The 20,306-nt window shown below is 37.0% G+C and overlaps 2 protein-coding genes across 3 annotated transcripts; one reads left to right on the forward strand and one right to left on the reverse strand.

Annotated features, from left to right (window-relative positions):
• Window positions 1-476: 476 nt before the first annotated feature.
• LOC145467135 (tubulin beta chain-like) lies at window positions 477-8,626 on the forward strand. 2 transcript variants are annotated; one of them, XM_081450670.1, is made up of 7 exons: window positions 477-1,235; window positions 1,615-1,706; window positions 3,199-3,307; window positions 3,783-3,893; window positions 4,346-4,803; window positions 5,367-5,861; window positions 6,999-8,626. In XM_081450670.1, exons 2-7 carry the CDS (start codon window positions 1,650-1,652, stop codon window positions 7,131-7,133), a joined length of 1,365 nt encoding a protein of 454 aa, XP_081306796.1. In that variant the 5' UTR covers window positions 477-1,235; window positions 1,615-1,649; the 3' UTR covers window positions 7,134-8,626. The 2 variants fall into 2 exon arrangements, with proteins under 2 accessions (XP_081306796.1, XP_081306797.1); XM_081450671.1 differs by lacking the exon at window positions 477-1,235 and having other exon boundaries at window positions 1,509-1,706.
• A 178-nt stretch (window positions 8,627-8,804) lies between these two features.
• LOC145467134 (sodium-coupled neutral amino acid transporter 9 homolog) lies at window positions 8,805-19,889 on the reverse strand. Its single transcript, XM_081450669.1, has 14 exons — window positions 19,751-19,889; window positions 17,924-18,128; window positions 17,222-17,307; window positions 16,673-16,736; window positions 16,262-16,355; window positions 15,424-15,591; window positions 14,774-14,842; window positions 13,956-14,138; window positions 13,154-13,246; window positions 12,962-13,068; window positions 12,335-12,439; window positions 11,457-11,605; window positions 10,668-10,757; window positions 8,805-10,411 (listed from the first exon to the last, which is right to left on the reverse strand). The coding sequence occupies exons 1-14, from the start codon at window positions 19,867-19,869 to the stop codon at window positions 10,240-10,242; spliced, it is 1,704 nt and encodes a 567-aa protein (XP_081306795.1). The 5' UTR covers window positions 19,870-19,889; the 3' UTR covers window positions 8,805-10,239.
• Window positions 19,890-20,306: the final 417 nt, after the last annotated feature.

A 20,306-nucleotide genomic window follows, 5' to 3' on the forward strand; every position in this document is an offset into this window, starting at 1 on the left:
TTTTTTAGTTGAATACTGTTGCCAGCCGTTCTTGATATTCGGTGAACAAAAACACATAGCTCAGTGTTTATAATTTAAAACACCTCTAGTTAACAAATGGAGTTCGAGAGAGATCTGAACGGTGTCACTGGCCAACTATTTGAATTAGACAGAAACGCAATAACATAACTTGAAAAGCCTTTGGGCGGGCTCTCATGGATCAGCCTTTTTAGTTTGGTTTGTTTGTTTTGAGTTTTTCGAGCTCTATTGCTAAAAACAAGCTTCAGTTGGTTGAGTTGATCACCTTTTCAATCCGCGCTATCGAAAGGTTGATATAGTCGAACTTTTCCAATAGAACAATGAACAGTTTTCAGTCGAAACTCTTAATCAATATGCAACAATCGCTTAAACCAATCCAACCGTAAAAGAACGAGAAAACACTTAACCAACTCAACCAACCTAAAAAACTTTATTCCAGTTAAACACGGCCAAATAGCTGTTACACTAAACACTTCAACCAAATCAACCGAATCAAGTTCCATTTGCAATGATTGGTCCAAAAGATCGACTTTGACAGCATATGCTGTTAAACGCCACAGAAAATACTCCGATATACCGAATGTAGCGGGAGGTTGCAGATTGACAAACACTTGGTAGCCACCGAATATTCTAATGCTGTGGCTTCAAAGGGCGGAAGTGAAGAGAACACCGGAAACGTTTGTGGACAAAACAGTTACTGGAGAGCAAACATCACGGTCAGTGTTTCGGACCCATTTAAGAGAATACCTCGATTGCGTGTGGTTATAAGCGCGTGAAAATTATACCTATAGATACAATTTATCAACGCAGAATTTTTAAAATAATTCAAAACAATCGTGATATTTCTCCACAGGTGAAAAATCACTTAAGTGTTCCTTGATAAACCAACTCTGGTGGGTGGCTACTAAGTCCTTTGTTAGAACTCGGTCACGTGACGTTTGACCAATAGAGAGTCGACAGCTCTCGGTAAAGGTCTTTAGCCTGACAATTTGTTACTTTCGTTAGAAAAGACACCATGAATCGACCACCCCCTAATCTATAGCAATCATGACCGTCATCCATTATTCATTCAAAGGAACAATCAATAGAATGTAGCTCATTTCAAATATGTCCTAATGGCCGTTGGGTTTTTTCGTACTGTTATCCGATCCTGCAAAAGGACTTAATAATCTCTACCATGGTGATTTGCGCTAATCAATTAGTAGCAAGTTCGCAAGGTAAGATCACATCCATCCATTCGATTCCGAGAAACTTCCATCTTTCTATGGCTTTGATATGAAAATTTTACAAGTCCATTGTACCATTCATTTTATATCCAAGTTAAACACTAACCTGGTTAATTTGACGTTTGAATGTCTTTAAAACAACTTAAATCGAACTTCGTTATCTATTGGTAGAAATAGAGATGAATAGGTGTTTAGTTGTCCATCTGAAATCACGTTAAAGTGGCAATGAAGAGGCGATGAATCCCTCCAGGTTAAGTAATAATATTTAATGAGATTCGTCTCAGGAAAGCAACCCAAATAACTAACCATTGCATTAAAGACGATGTGTAATGTTCCACGAATTTTAAAACCATGCAATTAAATTTCACAGGAGTGAGCTGATCAACAGACTCCAAGAGGGACATCATGAGAGACATCGTTCATATTCAGGTTGGACAGTGCGGGAACCAGATAAGTTCCAAGGTATTTTTAACACGTATTTGTAGCAATTGTCAGGTGAAACCCGGACCAATGGTTGTAGTATTGCAGGAAATGCAGCTAATCCAGTTCAAATGTTAGAAATTAAACGCGCTTTGCAGTTGTTTTCGTACACAGGATTGGGCAAAGTCACCGCAGAAAATAAAGTTTAGATATTACACATCTATGATTACGTAGCTATGATTATTGTTATCGAGTTTTATTTACTAGATTTCAATCCATCTCAGTTGTACTCTAGCACAAAGATATTGCTTTTGCGGTTTAAAAAAAAAAGTTTGCAAGTATGTAGCCCAGCAAGACTAATTTAGAATTGCACGGTTTGTTTGACAGTAAAACAGATTTCCCGGCATAAGCTCCATAAAAAAACGCATATTTATTTATTCATGTTGGGACACGCTTTGACGCTTACCCGATATATACTATATCAGCAGAGCAATACACTGAAAGCATTCGAGCAAACGTTTGGAGTTTAGAACATGTTTAAGTCATGGTCAGTGTGTTTTAGTGCGGTAGTTCTTTGTCAATTAAACGCAAATTACCGTTGCGGGAGGGTTCACGGAGCCTTAGACACAATTTAAGTGAGGCTTGCGAAAGGGAACGTAGTTCACACAGAAAAATTGACAGTGTTTACAGTTTATGAGTGCTTCGAGGTGAGCCAAGCTTTCGTTAAGTTCTTCAAATTAGCAAGACAATTTTTAAATGGGCCCTAAACGAACTTAGGCTGCAATGTCATGGAATTTTCCTTTAGACCACCTGCCAAAAGGAAAGCAGGTCTCTAATTTAAAAGCTGTGGTAAAAACCTTGGCTTTTGTTCTATCGAACTGAAAATGACCAAGTAAAATCAAGGCGGAAACAAACTTCAAAATAATGTCGCTAATGACAAACAAATAGAAATTCATTCAGTACCGTTTACGTGATTGTAAAAAGATTTAAAGAACACAACTTTGACATTTCCGCAGCCTTAAAGAATGAATTCTTCGACTTAACTACAAGATAACAAGATAAAGACACGGTCACCCGTAGCAAGGCGGTTGATAATTTACCTGCCAAAGGCCTTTTGAAACTAACCGAAATGACAAGATCCGGTCTTACTGAAATCATTTTTACTTAAAAGCGTTTGTCAGATTTCTGCCTCAGCTCATGTAGAACTTATTCAATTTTAGTTACTAAGAAAGTCCTCATTAAAAACCGTACGTGAAATCAATTTTCCAGCTGTAAGAGTGTAGCATAAAAGAATAATTTAACGGTCTATAGTTGCAAATAATGAGAAGAGACGTTGCTTCATTGCTAATAAATGACAGAAATGTCGAACACTGTAGGGAATGGAATGGAGTCCGTAATTTATACAATTTTAAATATGGAAAAAAAATTAAGTGCAAAAGACATTTCCAAGTCCGGGGAAAAGCTCAGGCATACCATTAGTTTGTTTCTTTGGCTAGCTCCAAAAATACCTATTTTATAATTTCTCCGAATCTAGTTTTGGGAAATGATCTCGGATGAACATGGCATAACACCAGATGGATACTACACGGGAAAATCTCCAAATCAACAGGACAGACTCAACGTTTACTTTAACGAAACAGCGGGTGAGTTGTACTTGATATAACATTGCATGACTGCGTGTTGTTGACCGATTTCAAGTTTACATCCTTCCATACATGTCCATGATCAAAGATTAAAAGATATTTTGATGACATTTCAAAGGCTGAGTAACTGTTATATCACATGTTATCTACCGCACTGATTGGCTATTTTGAGCGGAGGTTGTCCATCAATACTTACTAAAAGTTCGCGAAAGTTTTATACAAAGCTTAAATTTTTAACAGCTGTCAAAAATCTACGCTCGTACTTTAGTTGGCTATTTGCTGAGTTAGTATATAAAACAATCTCAGTGTCGTTAAATAGACAACATTGTGCGATATTGTGTCATATATCAACCTTTGTTTTTACCTTTACATTTAACGTGAGTTTTTAATACTAGCGTGGAAAGATAAATACAACGCCAATCATCGAACGCATGTTAAAAGAACTCTTTTATATAAAAAAGTCATTTTCTTGTAGATGGCAGGTACATCCCAAGGGCAGCATGCCTGGACCTGGAGCCAGGCTCGATAGACTCGCTCCGTTCCTCAAAGTACGGAGGACTGTTCAGCCCTGACAACTGCATATGTGGTGAGTTAAACAGGGAGTAAAGGGACTACTTATTGGAACAAGGACTAAAGGTGGGGGAAGTGCCTGGATTGGGTAAGACGGGAAGTAGGATTCCCAAGGTGCCGGGAACTGCAAGAAATTGAGGCGGGGGGGGGGGGGGGAGGGCGAAGTTGGCACCGATTGCGTAACATTTTACACTAGAAACAATGTTGCGTGCGTTGTTGAGGCATCCCTTATTTTAATCATTCTTAGTAGCCAAACAATAATGGCTTCCGTTTCAAGAACTGGAGTATCTTATACTTTTCCACGTGTTTGTATTTTCCACACTTCCTTAGAGCTCATCAAAATAGTGCTGGGCAAATTATACAAGTAACCATCAGATTGGGAGTTTGCCAATAGTCCTAAAAACTAATGGTTTGATTGCATGCATTGCTCATTTTTAACTGAAACAAACTTTGTCATCCCGGATGTAGGTCAGAGCAGCGCAGCCAACAACTGGGCCAAGGGATTTTACACAGAAGGTTCCGAACTTTTGGAATCTGGAATGGACTGCATTCGAAAACTAGCGGAATTCTGCGATTGTGTCCAGGGTTTTCAAGTAGCTCATTCACTGGGAGGGGGAACTGGCTCTGGTCTCGGTTCACTTTTAATGTCAAAAATTCGCGAAGAATACCCGGATAGACTGCTAAGCAGTTTCTGCGTGCTGCCGTCACCACGAGTGTCAGAGACAGTGACTGAGCCTTATAACGCAACACTAAGCTTTCATCATCTTGTGGACATTGCAGATGCTGCTATTTGTATCGATAATGAGGCTTTGTATCATATCTGTTCGAACATTTTAAAACTGAAGACGCCAACATATAGCGAATTGAACAAATTAGTAGCCACTACCATGGCAGGAGTTACCACGTCGCTTCGCTATCCTGGCCAGGTAAGTTTCCTATCAAAATTCTTCATAAGCTTTAGCAAAGCCCTTCTGTCCCAGTGTCATATAGCAAAAAAAGTTTGTCTCAAAAGATGCGTTTTCGCGAAAGCACTTTAATTCACAGACTTTGACCTTCTCCCTCAAATAAAGACGGATTTATTATAGTTAAAAGATAATACATTTCCATACTTTCCATTCTGGAGTTTCTTTTTAGAAAGCTACGAACTACTACAAGAGCAAAAGTAAATATTAGGTAGCAATTAACTGGGCCGTAGCCAGAAAACAATTATGACTGAGACAATGTCCATGGTTAAATTCTCTTCTTATAGGTAGTTAGCAGTTTTATTACTTTCCCCTTCAAAAAAGAAACTTCAGAAACGAAAAACTGACTGAGGCAAATGCGTCGGTTTGCCTCACACTGGCTATGGCCCTGATTAAAGACAATGTCTAAACCGGCCCTACAAGCTAGCTTATTGATTCCAACTTGGGATTACATTACATTTTATAAGTACCACCAAATAAACATAAAATAAACGTCAATAGACTTACCGACAATTTGATCTCCACAGCTAAACGCAGACCTCAGAAAACTCTCAGTAAACATGGTCCCATTTCCTCGCCTTCATTTCTTTATACCGTCTCACGCGCCTCTTATCAGCCAGCAATCACAAGGCTATAGGTCATATGGCATTTCGGAGCTCACCAGCAGCATGTTTGGACCTCAAAACATGATGGTAGCCTGTGACCCACGTCAGGGGAGGTATCTCACTGCTGCAGCTATGTTCAGAGGTCAGCTCGCCATGAGAGAGGTGGAGGAAACTATCTCCGAAATGCAAAATGCGCACTCGTCTTCTTTTGTGGAGTGGATTCCGAATAACATGAAAACAGCCGTGTGTAATGTGCCACCGAAAGGACAAAAAACATCCGCTACCTTTCTATACAACAGCACCGCTATACAAGAGGCGTTCAAAAGATTCACAGACCAGTTTTCGGCCATGTTCAGAAGACGAGCTTTTCTCCATTGGTATACGACTGAAGGCATGGATGTTATGGAGTTTACTGAGGTATTGTTTAATAATAACTTCTTTAGCTGGACTTGTTTCTTCCCTCGGTTTTGCGAAAATCGCTTTTCAGCAGAATTTTAGTTATTCAGTTTTTCGATGAATAAATGAAGAAAACGTATGTTTTTGTCGTAGCACGTTGTCATTTCTTAATCGAACGGGAAAATTCGCAAAAATGATTTCCATAATTTAGATCCACATTGACAAATGAAAGGGAAACCAGTCGCATTGATTTTCTACTTCGCAAAGCGTCGAATCGTGGCCGGAACATCGAATGGGTTTCTTCGCTAACTCCCTGTCGAGTTTTGCAGTTGCAGAGTTAATTCGATGAAGAATTGAAAGTGCTTCGGTATTATTGACCAAAAAATTCATTTCGGATTCAGCCCGCTTGTGAAATAAAAAAATGTCTGTGATGACCATTTCTACACCGATCAATAGAAAACTGAAAAAAGCTACGCTTGACACTTCTCGCTTTCAATACGGTGAACGATCATGAAAGTGCTCAAACTTAAAATCTTTCATGGCGTGAGACGAAAATGTGTTAAATAACACAGTTCCTTTGTGGTTTTGTTTGTTAAATTTAATTGAGTTTTAAGGAGGAACTACAAAATAAATGACAAACTGACCTTTCTCCATTCATGTCTTCGAGACGAACTGGTAAATGCTCCAATTTTCTTGCCTTTTTTATCAGAGTCCTTCAGTTTGTCTCCAATATTCAAGCGTCAAAACAGGTGTACTCCCAGTTAGAGTAACATTCATTTGAAACAGACCGTAATACTTGAGGAAAAACGAAGCAGAAGGTCCAAAAGAGTGAGATGTTTGTACGAACAAAAGTAGGCAAAGACAGTTTTCAGAAGTTGTTACGCAACGCTACGCAACAAATACGATTTTCCCGCCTTTCCGCGCGCTGCGCACTGATGTGCTCATGACAAAACAGGCTCTCCTATTGGTTATCTCGGAAGTTCAATAAGACCTTCTCTCTGATTGGCTTAATATAAAATTCCCGGATGGCCACCGGAAGGGCGTGCACCTAGTGAAATTTTTCCATGGTTTCTTTACCCTCAAAACTATTTACAAACAGCAAAATTTTTAAAAGTGATTTCACGGTGAAAATAATAAACTTCAAATCTTATTTTTCAGGCGGACTCCAACATGAATGACCTCATTGCCGAGTATCAGCAATACGAGGAAGCAGGATTGCATGACGTCATCTACGATGAAGGCGAATACGAAGAGCTTGTAGATTTCTCCAGTGACGGGTCAAATAACGTGTAAAAGAAAGAAGTTATCAGCGTGTTACCTAGTTCAACTTATTATCTCCCAATTAAACTATCATCTAAATGAAATTAAGGGATATCTATGCCTCACCGTTGAGTTCTAAATATAAATATGAATGCAACCGAATTATTATTGAATTCTTAATAGTGAGCTCGAAATTGAATTTAAAAATAACTGCATGCTCCGATCAAGGTAACTAGATGTTTTCGTTATGAGCAATTTTTGTGATGCTTTTAATTTTGCCTCTAAGAAGTCCGGGACTTGATTTAGTTTTAATCCAAACCACTTCTTGCAATATTTTTACGATTGAGCTATTACTGGAAGTAAAAATGAGAGAAAAACAATGGAACATTTTTTCCAGAAACTATTAGAATTTACTGATAAAGGGGAAATGTACGAGAGATTGCTAAAAGAAACGTATTGTGGTGGAGCCTAAAAATATTCTACAATTAGCTGATGTTATAGTGATATAACTTTATTTTATTTTGTATTTATCGGTGATTTTTTAATTTGTATTTGTTTGGCTAAAAATTATGAGCTGCCCATAAATGTAAATATTGCAAGTGAATTGCATTTTTTGCGAAACAATCCGCAAATTCAAGTAAATTATGTAATTGCAAAAAATTCTATTATTCGAATCCGTCTATTGATGTTGTTTTTCGCAAAGGAGTTAGTAAGCAATGAATGAAATTTTGAATTAATCCTTTAATTAAATTGTAGCAAATTAAGTAGAATACTCTTTTATAGTGTATTAACATAGAAAGAATCCATGTTGATAGAAGATGTTTATTCAGAGCAGGACTATCTTTCATTCGACGAGTTGTAATAGAAATCCGCAAACCTGATTGGTTCTCCCATTGTTATCTATTTAACAATTATATATGTCGAATTATTCTCGCATTTTGATTGGTTATTATCATTATTTTTTGTTTCTTTATTATATAAAACAGATCGATAAAATATTGCCGTGCGTCTGCTCAGTAACAAATCACCGAAGACGTCAAAATGAGGTAAGAACACCAGTGACACTCGGCAATCGCCTAATGTGCCACTTTTTTGTTCTTCCACAATTTGACGTCATCTGTCATCAGCTACTGAACAGATGCCCGGCAACATGGAATCTATTTCTTAAATACAACATGATTGCGCGTACGCAGTCCTCGAGGGGGAAAATTTGTCTTATTTTGAAATACACAAAATTATAAGTTTTGGAAAGGAACCTTTTAGACTCCACTAAAACAATTAGACTCCTCGCCCTCGGTTTCTAGGAGCGATAGTCAACTCGGCTGCGCCTCATTTTAACTAATCGCTCACAGAAAACTCGGGTTCGAGGTCCAGTTAAGTGACACATACAAGCTAACAAAGAACCATCACATATGTTGGCCTCAAGAATATAAGTATTCAGGTCAGCTAAGGAATCTCGCCGCAAAGAAATCCCATACCTTTTACAAAATATTCAGTAATTATTATTTTCATGAGGATTAAGCTGATAGAGTAATATTTAACAAAAATAATGCAAAATAAAAATATGGATGAAATAAATGTTTATCGGGTATTTTCTTTCCAGAAAACAATATTCAACTTAGAAATTACTTTAAAAGTTGTGATTGGCAATTTGTTACATGGTTTATACTGTTTGTAACCCCATACTTCTTATTACCGTCTGAAAATTGTTTCAGTTGCAAGCTAATTCAAGTCCAATACCGAGAATACGAAAATTGTCTATTATACACACGTGTGACACAGGAGTATCCATGCAAGGTAACCATGGTGAATGACGTTCAATGAGGGGAAAAAATTGTAACTCGCAGCCATGACAGCATGTTCTTGCTGCTTCAGTAAGAGACCTTAATGTTCATAAGTGCCAAAGAACCCAGAAATGTAAAGCCCGATATAATGACAAGTTGACAATAAAGAGGGAGTGTATATTATTTTAAAAAATACCTTTTATTCTGATACCGTACGCAAGGTACAACATAATACACTGTTTTTTTAAAACACAATTTGAACCCTTCTATTTTACAGAGGTCCAATTTTAAATATTTCAATAATTACAATTCCATTCATTGTGTGTAGCCATTTAATCAATTTGAAGACTTTTAAACACAAGTCAGGCCCTTAACATAAATATTTCTATGACTGAATCTAATTCCAGTCTTGTGTATTTTATTACATACCCCTATGCACTTGACTACAAACCCTATGACAAAGAAAAATTTTCTAAAAGTGTCTCTTGATATATTTCTACCAATTTTAATATGAATGAATTCCCTTACCTAATAAGGACAAATTTAACGTCCAGTGCACTGTTGGGTTAAATTAACACGCAGGAATAATTAAGAACAGAAAATACAAAGAGAGGCACATGGCACAGCTGATAACTTGTCACACTTCTCAAGTGTTCTTAAAAGCAGGAAAGTGCCTTAAATTGAACTCAACAATGCACAAGGTGACTATTTTGACTACATTCCTTATGCAAATGTCCAAGAAACTGCTTGATCTCAAACTCGTAAGGTGGGCCACGTTCATTATAACTTCAGTTGATAAAACATGCACGTGAGGGACATTACATCCTTTACAGCACTATAATGAACTCAAACTGACCAATCATGTGTACAACTCATTGGACATTTTATAACAGTAAATAAATAATGCTACAAAAGAACAAAATGCAATTCACAGAATGATTTTAGTGAAGTAACAATTCAATGTATCAATTGTAAGTTGGTTTCGATCTATTAAACAGCTACCAGTCAAGAGTGACCGGCACTCAGCAAGAAATGATAAAAAAGAGAGGACATAATCAGAAAATAAATTTCTTTAAAATTTATTTATGCACCCAAGCAATAGTAGACAAAAACATGGAATATATTCTTCTTGTACTCATACAATGTATAACACCATTTAGAATCTTACATAAAACTAAAATCTTGTAGAAACAATAGGACATTAGAACATTTTTCTCAAAGCGAGTCTTAATGCCTATCCTTTCATATGAAAATGAGATTTCATTGACTTGCAAATTAAACTCTTTTTCATATGAATGATTGTGAACCAGGCCTCGCTTTGATAGAGAAGCTTAAGGCAAATTGGAAGTGGGTTATTATGCTGCGATAAAGAACTGAGACATAAAATTGAGAACTCCCAATACAACAATGGAAGAATGCATTACAGCACTCAGCCCAGACAGCTTGCCTTTTCGTTTCTGAATTATCATGTACACAATGCATGGAAGCGAGTAGTTGTATGCCAGTCCACTCAATGATCCCACATACCTGAGGATGACACAACAAAAGGGTTTTAAAAATACTGCTGTGTGAAATTGAGATGTACTCTATTTCTCCTCAAAATATCAAAGACAAGCAGGCAAGTGATGGGAATTACAAATGTTGCAAGATAAAACTGAAATTAGCTGTAAAATAGGATTACAGTTCCACCTTAAATATAGAAAGTTTGAAACTCAACATGTAATTAATATTAAATTTCCAAATAACTTGCAAACTATGTATTTATCCGCTACCATTAGTCTACCTTATAATGTTGCCAACATGTGGATAAAAAACTGCACAAAGAACACAGGCCATTATAAGTACTAAGTTCAGGATGAAAACATGAAGAAAGCTGTGAATGGAAAAAGAAAAACATGCTCTGTGAGAAAAAGAAAAGAAAGTACAGTTGAAGCTTTTCTTGTGACCACTGTCGTAATCTACATGCTCCCCATCCTCACGCAACCCCGTTTTCTATTGCAGGTGAATTTCTAACTAAATTTTCAAGTGAGCAAAAACCCTTGTAATAGCCTGCAATTTCCATTTGGGAACTTTTGGTTACCCTTCACAATATTACTATTTAGCTTTCATGTGAAAGGCTGTGAAATGTAAAAAATACCCCTAATTTCAAAGCAGTGACATACAACAGGCCACAGGATGACCACCTATGATGATGGAAGACCTGTGACCTTTTTGCACTCAACCACTCTTTGATATCATAAAGTGTAGGTTAGGACTGTGCTCAAGGCTAGTAGCCTATCAGGCTGGAGCTTGACTAGGAGCCTGGGGTGACTAGGAGTATTTCTATCCCCTCTGAATTGAATGCTTCACAAGGTTACCCCCAAAGAAAAAAAGCTCAGTAAAAAACAAGAACAAGAAGAACAAGACACGATAACCCCAGCCCATGCTTGAGCCCAAACCGCATGATCTGGAGTCCAGCATGCTGACAATTGGGCCTCTGTGTCTCCAACTAAAGTATACGGCAGCAATAAGGAGAATAAACTCAGTTCTAAAGTCCCCCAGTGCAACTAAAAGAAAACTTCCAACTACTCACCTGGGATAAATTTTGTCAAAGAAATATAACATGAACTGTACACGTGTAATATACAGTATCAGAGGGAAGACGGTAGTTAGTTGAAACAAAAGAAAGAGCCTTGCTACAAATGCCATCACATCTGGTGCAGGGATATTGTCCAGAAGAACCTAGACAAACAGAAATAAAACAATCTTTCAGTGGCTGGTAATGCAATTCATAACTAATAACACAAACTTTAATAATGTACAACTTAGATTTGCAGTTTCCAAGTTCAGCTATTTCTTCATAAAATTCATCTCTAACAGCTAACATGTTGTCTATGCTGTGGTCTAAATTTGCCTTGCTTTAAAATTTCTGAGCCAAGTTTGAGTTTTAGTTTCCTCTCTAAACTGTAGATTCTATTTGATTTAAACCAGACTGGTTTGAAAACTTTCAACAATGAAATTTTGCGTATTTTTAATCTTGAGCTCAGTGATGGGTTGTCATAGTCGTCCTCAGCTCATGTGCGAGCATCAGTTTCTTCTAACAGTACGGTCTCCTCTTCTTTGATGACCTCGGAGGTGGCTTAGCAGGCCAATCCTCGCTTAGAATTTGCGTGGGCAGTGAGGACATGGGAGGATGGGCAGTGGATGAGAGGCTGCATGGCGGCGTTTTACAGTACACAGTACACCAATCACTACTGTCTGTATTTCACAACAAGCAGTGGTAGTGATGGTTGTGTGTATTTGTTAGTTTTAGTTTTTGACAGCCTGTTGTGAAGTTTAGTTCTTTTTTGGGAGGAATACCCATTTATACATCTGGGTGGAACAAATTTGCATTTGGAAATGGAATAACAACTTGTTTAAATTTAAGCATATGGTATGAAAACAACTGTATGAAAACAAGTATTAGTGTACCTGCTGAATACAAGATTTTTCTCTTGGAAAAGTAATGAAAAACAGCACACCAACAAGTGTATATGTTAAAGCTACCAAGCAGAATGCTATACTGAGGTCTCGTACCTGAAAAATGGGAAATCATTGTCAACATTATTTGATGAAAAAATGGTCAGCACAGAATTCCAGTTTCCATCTCTGCTAACCATAGGTATATGGGCACCTACAGACTTGGGGGGAGAGGGGGGGACAGCAGTGGGCATGTGATCTTTTTGTCTCCCAAAAAATTGCACGATACCCAAAGGTGTCAGTGTTGAAATTGGGATACTAATTAGTGCCCTAAAATTGCATGAAGAACAATGACATTCACAATTCTCACATCTAAAAAACAGTTATAATTTTGAAACTTGGCATACTCTATGACTTCTGTAGACATCGCACCCAATCTAGTCAAATCAGAAACCATGATCTGGCACGAATGTTAGCCATGAGCTACAGCAGATGCCAGTAACTGATGTGGAATAATGAGCATTTTGCCTGAAAAATTTCAAAATTGCCAAAATTGGGGGGGCTGCAGACCCCCTGGTGCACAGGGCAGAATGCTGCTAACTTCAGTTACAAATGAACATGCCTTGCAGGACTACTCACATTATTTTCAGGGTGTTCCTGGCTGCGCATTATTGAAAGGATGCAGTTGTGAATAAAGTAAGCCAAAGTTAGAATTCCAGTCAGGGCTGGGAAACCATCCTTGAACACTAGAATAATATGGAAAATTGAAAAAGATGAGTTAAAAATCTCCCAGTCAACTGAAAAAAAAATCATACGTTCACTATATCTTACTGGGTATGTTTCCATGACTAAAATCCATGTGAACTCCCCATATGCTGGCTTTAGTGATGATGAAGACAATTATGTACATGACTGATAAAGTACCTGTGTGCAAAGAAATTACAAAAATATTAATAATTAAAATTTTCTAGGAGACTTAAAAACTGACTAAAATGTTTACTCTCATTACTACATACCAACTAAATGCCATAATAACAACAATAACAATAGCATTTATTACTTATATTCGACTTTTCCTAAAAAAAATTAGTCAAACGAGCGTTACAATTTATTAGATAAATTCTTACAAATTACAAATTGAGAATAATAGTTATTTCAATTTAAGTCAGTTCTGACAATTTGGAGGAATATCAAAACAGTATCTCCTAGCCAGCCTGGGTTTTTTTTTTCTATTGTCTTAACTTAATATTTAATTTAATAATAAATGGCTGATGACATACTGTACCTTTTAACATATTTGTAATGTAAATTTAAGGAGAAACGAGGTGTTGATCTTTCAAAGCCCAGAAACATGGACTTGAGTCAGAGTGGATTACATTATTTTTCAGAAAATTTGACTAGCTTTATTGAGGTGGCAAATAGTCCCTCGAAAAATATTTCCTGCCTTTTAAGTTTTAGTCAAATATCACAGGTCTTAGCATCATCTAGAATTTTTCACAATGCCTTCTCAGAGTCCTGGTTACTTCTGCAAGGCTAAGACAGTATTGGACCCATAGAAAAGGTATAGGTGTTGCCATCTCAAAGTATTGAATTTACCATTTGTCATCCCTAGATGACCAAATATTTAGCTCACCTAAAGAGTTGAATTTTGTGAAGAATGTTGGTGACTTGACACTACTCAGTGGAAAGAGGATAACAATTAAAAAGAATGGTACAGTGTATTGGAGTTTCCAGAACTTGAAGAAGCTTGATGTGTCAGCTCTTACTAAGCTATCTTCCGTACTTGACGATGATTTATCACCATTGGGGCAAAGCGCTGAAAAGAAAAAAGAATTCAAGTAGACCACCTTGTTAGCTCATAACTGCCAAGTATCACTGATACCTAAGTTATGCTGACTGAAAAATTTTAATCTCACCCCAACCCAGGACTACAGTCCATCTATTGCCTAGCCTTAACCAAGGCACTTTTGAAAAACATGTTTAACTAGAACTGATGCAACAAAAAGAACGTCTCGGCATGTAAATGTACTTCGTCTGAATTCTTAATTTCAAAAAGATTTTAAGTGTATGCCTCCATGTTGTAATATCAGGTTTGTTCGCATCCTGTAAATTACTTATCATAACAATTCAATATTATATAGCCCTAAAAAAACATGCACTGAATGAGTGACTGAATAGAAGGATAGACCAGTCAACAGAGATATACAGTGAAATCCTTCCTTACAGGCAGTGCCCCATTAATGTGGCCACCTCGTTAATATGGCCATATTTTTGTGGCCCATTGGTGACTGGATTTAAGGAGTTCCACTGTTCTGTCTCCAAATCTCTTCTCTTAAACCTAGATATAAATGCACAGCATATTCCACAGATCAAAGGGGCTCAATCAAACATTGAATTAAGAAGCATCCAAGTCTGTTGGGTGCACTTTGAGTACAATTATAAAATAATTACCTCCCAAATGGTGTGTGGCATTTGAAGAATTCAGTGACATGGGAACTGAATAGGCATGATGTATGCTCTCTGAAAACAAGCAAATACCAATTTTTTGAATAAATTAAATACTTGTGCATAAAGTCACTATGTAATAAATATCTCCGTCTGAGTTGCAACTTTGTACTTGGCTCTGTGATCACTATCTCGGATCATTGATTACTGACAGTAATTCACTGCTTAGAGGACCAGGTTCAGAATTATGATTGACACAAATTGTCTTATATGGTGTTTAGAAAGAAATGACTTCACATCAATGTCATGCTCTGTAGTTTTCATTTTGAGTGGTGACAAAAATTAATTAAAAGCATTTTTTTCTGCGCAGACAAATGATTCTGGGAGAAAAGTGTAGTAAGTAAATACACATAATTTTTTTATGATAATACTTTCAGTTGTTGTCTACAACATGTCATTAGCAAATACATGTATGAAAAAAGTTTCAGTTGTTTAGGCAACCTGAAGGGAAAATGACCAGATTTATGTAATGCTATGTAACTGTGGAAAAGATGATCAAGAATCTGTTTCTGGTCATTTCATGGCACTAATTAAATTCCATTTAATTTACATTGTATGCTGAACAAGGTCAGTAGCTTCAGGAAAATATTACGTACCTTCAATGTATTTTCCAGAATTGAAGAGGAAATTGCTCATAAGAACCCAAAAGACAATGGCAGATCCCGCAATAGCAGCCAATGAAAACAACACTGCGATGAGCTCTCCAGGCTTACCAAGGTACTTTTTACAGATGTCAGAAAATTCTAAAAGCTCACCACGCTTTGCTGGAGAAAGAGAGAATTAAACTTGTCAACAAATACTTATGTACTGGAATTCTCTCCCATTATTATTGAATTTTAATGAAATACCAATGAATTGGCCTAGCCACAAAAATGTAGCTTCTGAGAGTAACAATTAAAACCATATTTTATTAACTGGGATGGCTTTCTTGTCCTGTCTACATTACTGTACCTGCATGTATTTAATTAAATTAACACTTCTTTTAAGGCAAATAAACAATGTTGATGATATTAATGATGACGAAAGGAAGACGATGACAAATCTTGTGATGGTGATGATAACGTATAATGCACTAATTTTAATACTATAATACATGAATATGAATAGTTTGAAAGCTTCAGTATGCTACTCTTAAAGACCTTCAACTTCCCTGTATTGTATATGTATTGGTAGTCATGGTGTTTTTCCCACAAGATTGCAAAGTGTTATGTAACATTGAAAAAATCTTTCTGTTTTTTCCTGATTTCCATCATCCCAAGGGGTAGTCCCATTTCCTTTCCTCTTTTCTTTCACCTTCCAAAGAGTTCTTATCCCCACTGCTCCTAAGTTCCCTCCCCCTTTCACAATCCAGCTCCCACTGTTTGGAGCTTGTGCTGGAGTCTCCCCATATAGAACTTTGTTTTGTACCATCTGGCTTTCAGCTAACAATTGTACCTGTCTCTTCAGCACATTTGAGTATCAAGTAACAACTGTAAAGACAAATCCCAGCCATCAATATCAAAAGAATGATAGCAAGAGCAAAACCAGCCTGCAAAATGAAATGAATTGATTAATGTCTGGTACTAACAACATAAAGCATTTGCTCAAACATTATTTTAAAAAATCACTTTGAATTCACAAATCCAGTGGAGACTCATCTTTAATCATTCAACCACTGTCTTTATAAGTAAATAACTGATTTGAAGAAACTCAGCTCTGGATATATTGCCAGACAAGAGGTTAGGACTGACCAATTTGCATAATATTTATCTATTTAAAAAAAAAAAGATTGTTTCAAAGATCTAACACAAAGAGTTCAAATTATACTGTCTGGACTTCACAGAGTTTTGACTGAGATATACAAACCTGATTGATTGCCCATGGAATGCTCAACAGTGATGTGCCCATCATAGTGTTCCAAATTGAAAAACTAAACAGCAAAAAAAAAAAAAATTAATATTATCAACCAAGGCATTAATAAAATGTTGCTATTTTGTAGCTAAAAACCGAATCATCTTCAGCTGATGACTCATTAATGCTGAATCATTGCACTAGGTGCCTCTAACAACTTGAGATCCCTTGATAGTCCCAACCTTTTAAATATTGATCTTGTGGAGTCCAATACACTGACAGAACTAAACATTTTGGCCAAAGCACGCGGCCTTCATCTCAACACCATACCAATTAAACATGAATGAATGAAATTATAGTAGAAAACCAATAAGCAATGAATTCCTTAATAACAAAGCCACTTAAGTACGCCCCTGATTTATTGTTCAAACCAAATGCTTTTGTTTATAATGAACACACATTTACCCATCTCTCAACACTTTGCTATTAGAAATAATCAACGTTCACCATAAAGATAAATCCTGCCACTAAATTAAATAAACATGCCTCAAAAAGTTTACTAACATTGTCACAAGGCTGCTTTGTTTCTCATCACTTTCTTTAGGTATAATGAGAAATAACTGAGATGGGAGCATGTGACTTGGAATTATCTAAGAGAGAAGACAGCAACAAATAGTAAAACTAAAAATATAAGATTTTACTTTGCCAAACTGGTGTCTGAACTCAGGAAAATTTTATAGTTCAAACACAAGGTACTGTAATACATGTATCAACTGCAGACTTTCTAATCTTTCACTACAACAAGATTTTTCCCCTGAGAACAAAGAAGTAATGACTGCCAACAGTAAGTTGTTTCCTAGATGCATTGATAATGTGGATCATGTGTACTAAAGGCATCTGCGTTCGAGTGTTGATCGATACTCCATCGACACCTCAGTTGGTACTTGTTCCACACTAAGCTGACATCTACAGTCAGTTGAGAGTCAACTAATTTTTGAGTCATATGAGTCCGTTGACATGGCCGACTACTGACCGACTGTTGACTGAGTCTCAATCGAGATGTTGATTGAGTGTCAATGGAGTGATGACCAAGTATCGACCAGGATGTCGATGGAGTGTTCATTGAGATGCTGATTGAGGGTCGATTGAGGGTATCAATCACTCCACTGTCGAATGTCTTTAGCAGCCATGATCCGATAGATAAATGTTATAATGTTATCAATAACTGTTATTATCAAAATTTATTGTAAGTTATTCTTTCCTTACCAAGTTATGTCTGGACAGTCTTGAAATGTATCTATAGCGACTGAATTTTGCTGCCATGTCCGCATCGTGTGATGTTACAATTGGACTTTTTAGCGTGTTATAATGAAATGGTTTTCTCTTTGGAAATTGATTCTGTGACTCCACATCAACAGAGCTTCTCCTTGAACTTCCATTAACTGTACTATTATCATCTTGGTTCCTGGAACTTAAATAATTATAATTAAGAAACAAGAGTTAGAAAGTGAAGAACAGCAATGATTAACGCAGTGATAATTTATCTGAATGTCAAATGCATTATAATTATAATTATAGTTATAATTATAATTATAATTATAATTATAATTATAATTATAATACACCAAGCAGAGCACCATACTCATAGGAACCCAGGAATTGGTTTCTCATGGTCAACATGGCTAGCGGTATAATCTATATATTATTAATAATGCATTTAATAATAAATGTTTAATTTATAATTTTCGAGCACTTAAAAATTCGCTTTCTGAATTCAATTAATGGTCAGTTGACCAGTTCATTATAACAAGACTCTAAGATAAGTTTTAAAGAAGATTGTCCATGGGAAATTGAACCAGGCCAATTGATACGTGCCTCACCAGATCATCATGGGTTCTGTGAAGATAAATTCATTGGCTCAGATCTATAACCAACTTTGTCAGGTTTTTGAACTTGTGCCCCTTTCTCAATTGGAGTACTGTAACACTGTAGCTTAACAATCTACTTGCCAACTTGAATGTTTCACTCAGGAAAAAGCCAATCAAAGGCCTTGTTTACAGCAATATCAAGCCATTGGGTTGCTCGAAAGGTGGATAATGCTATCCACTGGATAAATCACTATCCAGTGGATAGAGTAGTTTGTTTTGTCAACGCTTATTCACTGGATAGTGTTATCCATCTTTCAAATAACTGGCACCTGACTTATCAGTTTTTTTTTGCTGAATTTGGATAATTTATGGTGACTACCTGTTATTTGTGCCGTTTTGGTAAATATTTTCAGCTGCATATCAGATGTGGATATTTTGCCCTGACCATGTCTCGGCAAAAATTACGAAATATGGCTTGACCGAACTTGCCTGATATGCCACCAAATGCACCAAAAAACAAGGATTAGGAAAAAGTAGCACTCTAGTTAACCTTAATAGCTTCAGTTAGTAAACCTAAACAACTTTGGTTAATTTTAGCATGCTGGTTAGCTTGAATAGTGCTCTGGTTAACCTGAATTGCACTGGATCAAGAATGATTGGCTTTTCAATTATTGAATGGGTAACACAATATATTGCAAAATTTCAATTCACTGGAAGCCAGCTTCTAGCGGTGATTCACGAGATCGCGATTTGCTCATGCACATGAACCAAGTGATCTGGGTTCAATTTCACCTCTGCCCTTTATGTACTTAACATGACTCCTTCCCTTTTCACTTTGATAAGAAGAACAACCCAATCTAGGTGTCTAGAGCCATTAGACTATAAAGTCACTGGATCGCAGGTTAAGCTTTCGCCTAACTTTGACAATCTCAGAAATTTTTGTTGGCCTGTTGGCGGCGTCTAGAACAATCTATTAAGCTAAGTACATATACAAGTTCATTGCAATCCATATGTCGACTTAAATGTCCAAATATTAAACAGATTATCAGCCTAAAAGCTTTTCTCTTTTGAAAAAAGCTGCGTGCAATCTCCGAATTGATTTCAAGTTAGGAGTCAAGGCATCAGGAAAAAATTTTCTAAATGGTTACGTTACAAGCTTACACCGGCTTACAGGACGAAAGCCAAGCTAAACTTTCAAAATATTTGAAATTTAACGCAATTCTACCTCGAATTGCTTGAAACACTAAACCTGTCCTTGCTGCCATGGTTTGGACCTCCTTGTACAGAGAGAAGAGGAGAATTTTCGTCTGTCATCCCAACTACAGAATCGTTTAAGCCTTCCATGACGGATGTTCATTCACTTGTTTCACTTTGGAGGAGTGAGGACTGGTCAAACTTCCGCCGGATGGGCGAGAGCAATTTTCGCCCCAAAACACAACGCGAAAAGAGTGAAAGAAAGCAATTGCGTTATCAACTGAGGTCACACCTCAGCTTCAGCAATATGTTTCAGTAACTAAGCATTTTATTCAATTATGAAATAAACGACGTCATTGCCACATCATGTGCTGTAACTAGCACTACCTCATCACAGCCTTAGCACGCCTCACGCCGCACGAGCAATTCGTCACGTTATGTCAGTTTCGCGGCAAAAACAAGAGTCAATCATCCCTTCAAGGCAGGATTATTAGCAAGGCTGTTTCCCATCTTGTCTACAGCGCAGTGATCCCGGAATGGGCACCTAGACATCGCCCATTCTGATATGTTTTGGTGAAAAACGGCCC

The sequence above is a fragment of the Orbicella franksi genome, chromosome 14, assembly GCF_964199315.1.
Source record: "Orbicella franksi chromosome 14, jaOrbFran1.1, whole genome shotgun sequence".
In the NCBI taxonomy this organism is placed as follows: Eukaryota; Metazoa; Cnidaria; class Anthozoa; order Scleractinia; family Merulinidae; genus Orbicella; species Orbicella franksi.

What these genes read in the sequence shown, in the direction of transcription:
- LOC145467135 (XM_081450670.1), top strand. Translation starts at nt 1,650, where the DNA reads ATGAGAGACATCGTTCATATTCAGGTTGGACAGTGCGGGAACCAGATA. An exon ending in TTACTTTAACGAAACAGCGG is followed by an intron (nt 3,308 to 3,782) that starts GTGAGTTGTACT and finishes ATTTTCTTGTAG; the next exon opens with ATGGCAGGTACATCCCAAGG. An exon ending in CGCTTCGCTATCCTGGCCAG is followed by an intron (nt 4,804 to 5,366) that starts GTAAGTTTCCTA and finishes TGATCTCCACAG; the next exon opens with CTAAACGCAGACCTCAGAAA.
- LOC145467134 (XM_081450669.1), bottom strand. Translation starts at nt 19,869, where the DNA reads ATGGAAGGCTTAAACGATTCTGTAGTTGGGATGACAGACGAAAATTCT. An exon ending in CACAAAATTCAACTCTTTAG is followed by an intron (nt 13,247 to 13,955) that starts GTGAGCTAAATA and finishes CTTTGCACACAG; the next exon opens with GTACTTTATCAGTCATGTAC. An exon ending in TTTGACAAAATTTATCCCAG is followed by an intron (nt 10,758 to 11,456) that starts GTGAGTAGTTGG and finishes TTCCATTCACAG; the next exon opens with CTTTCTTCATGTTTTCATCC.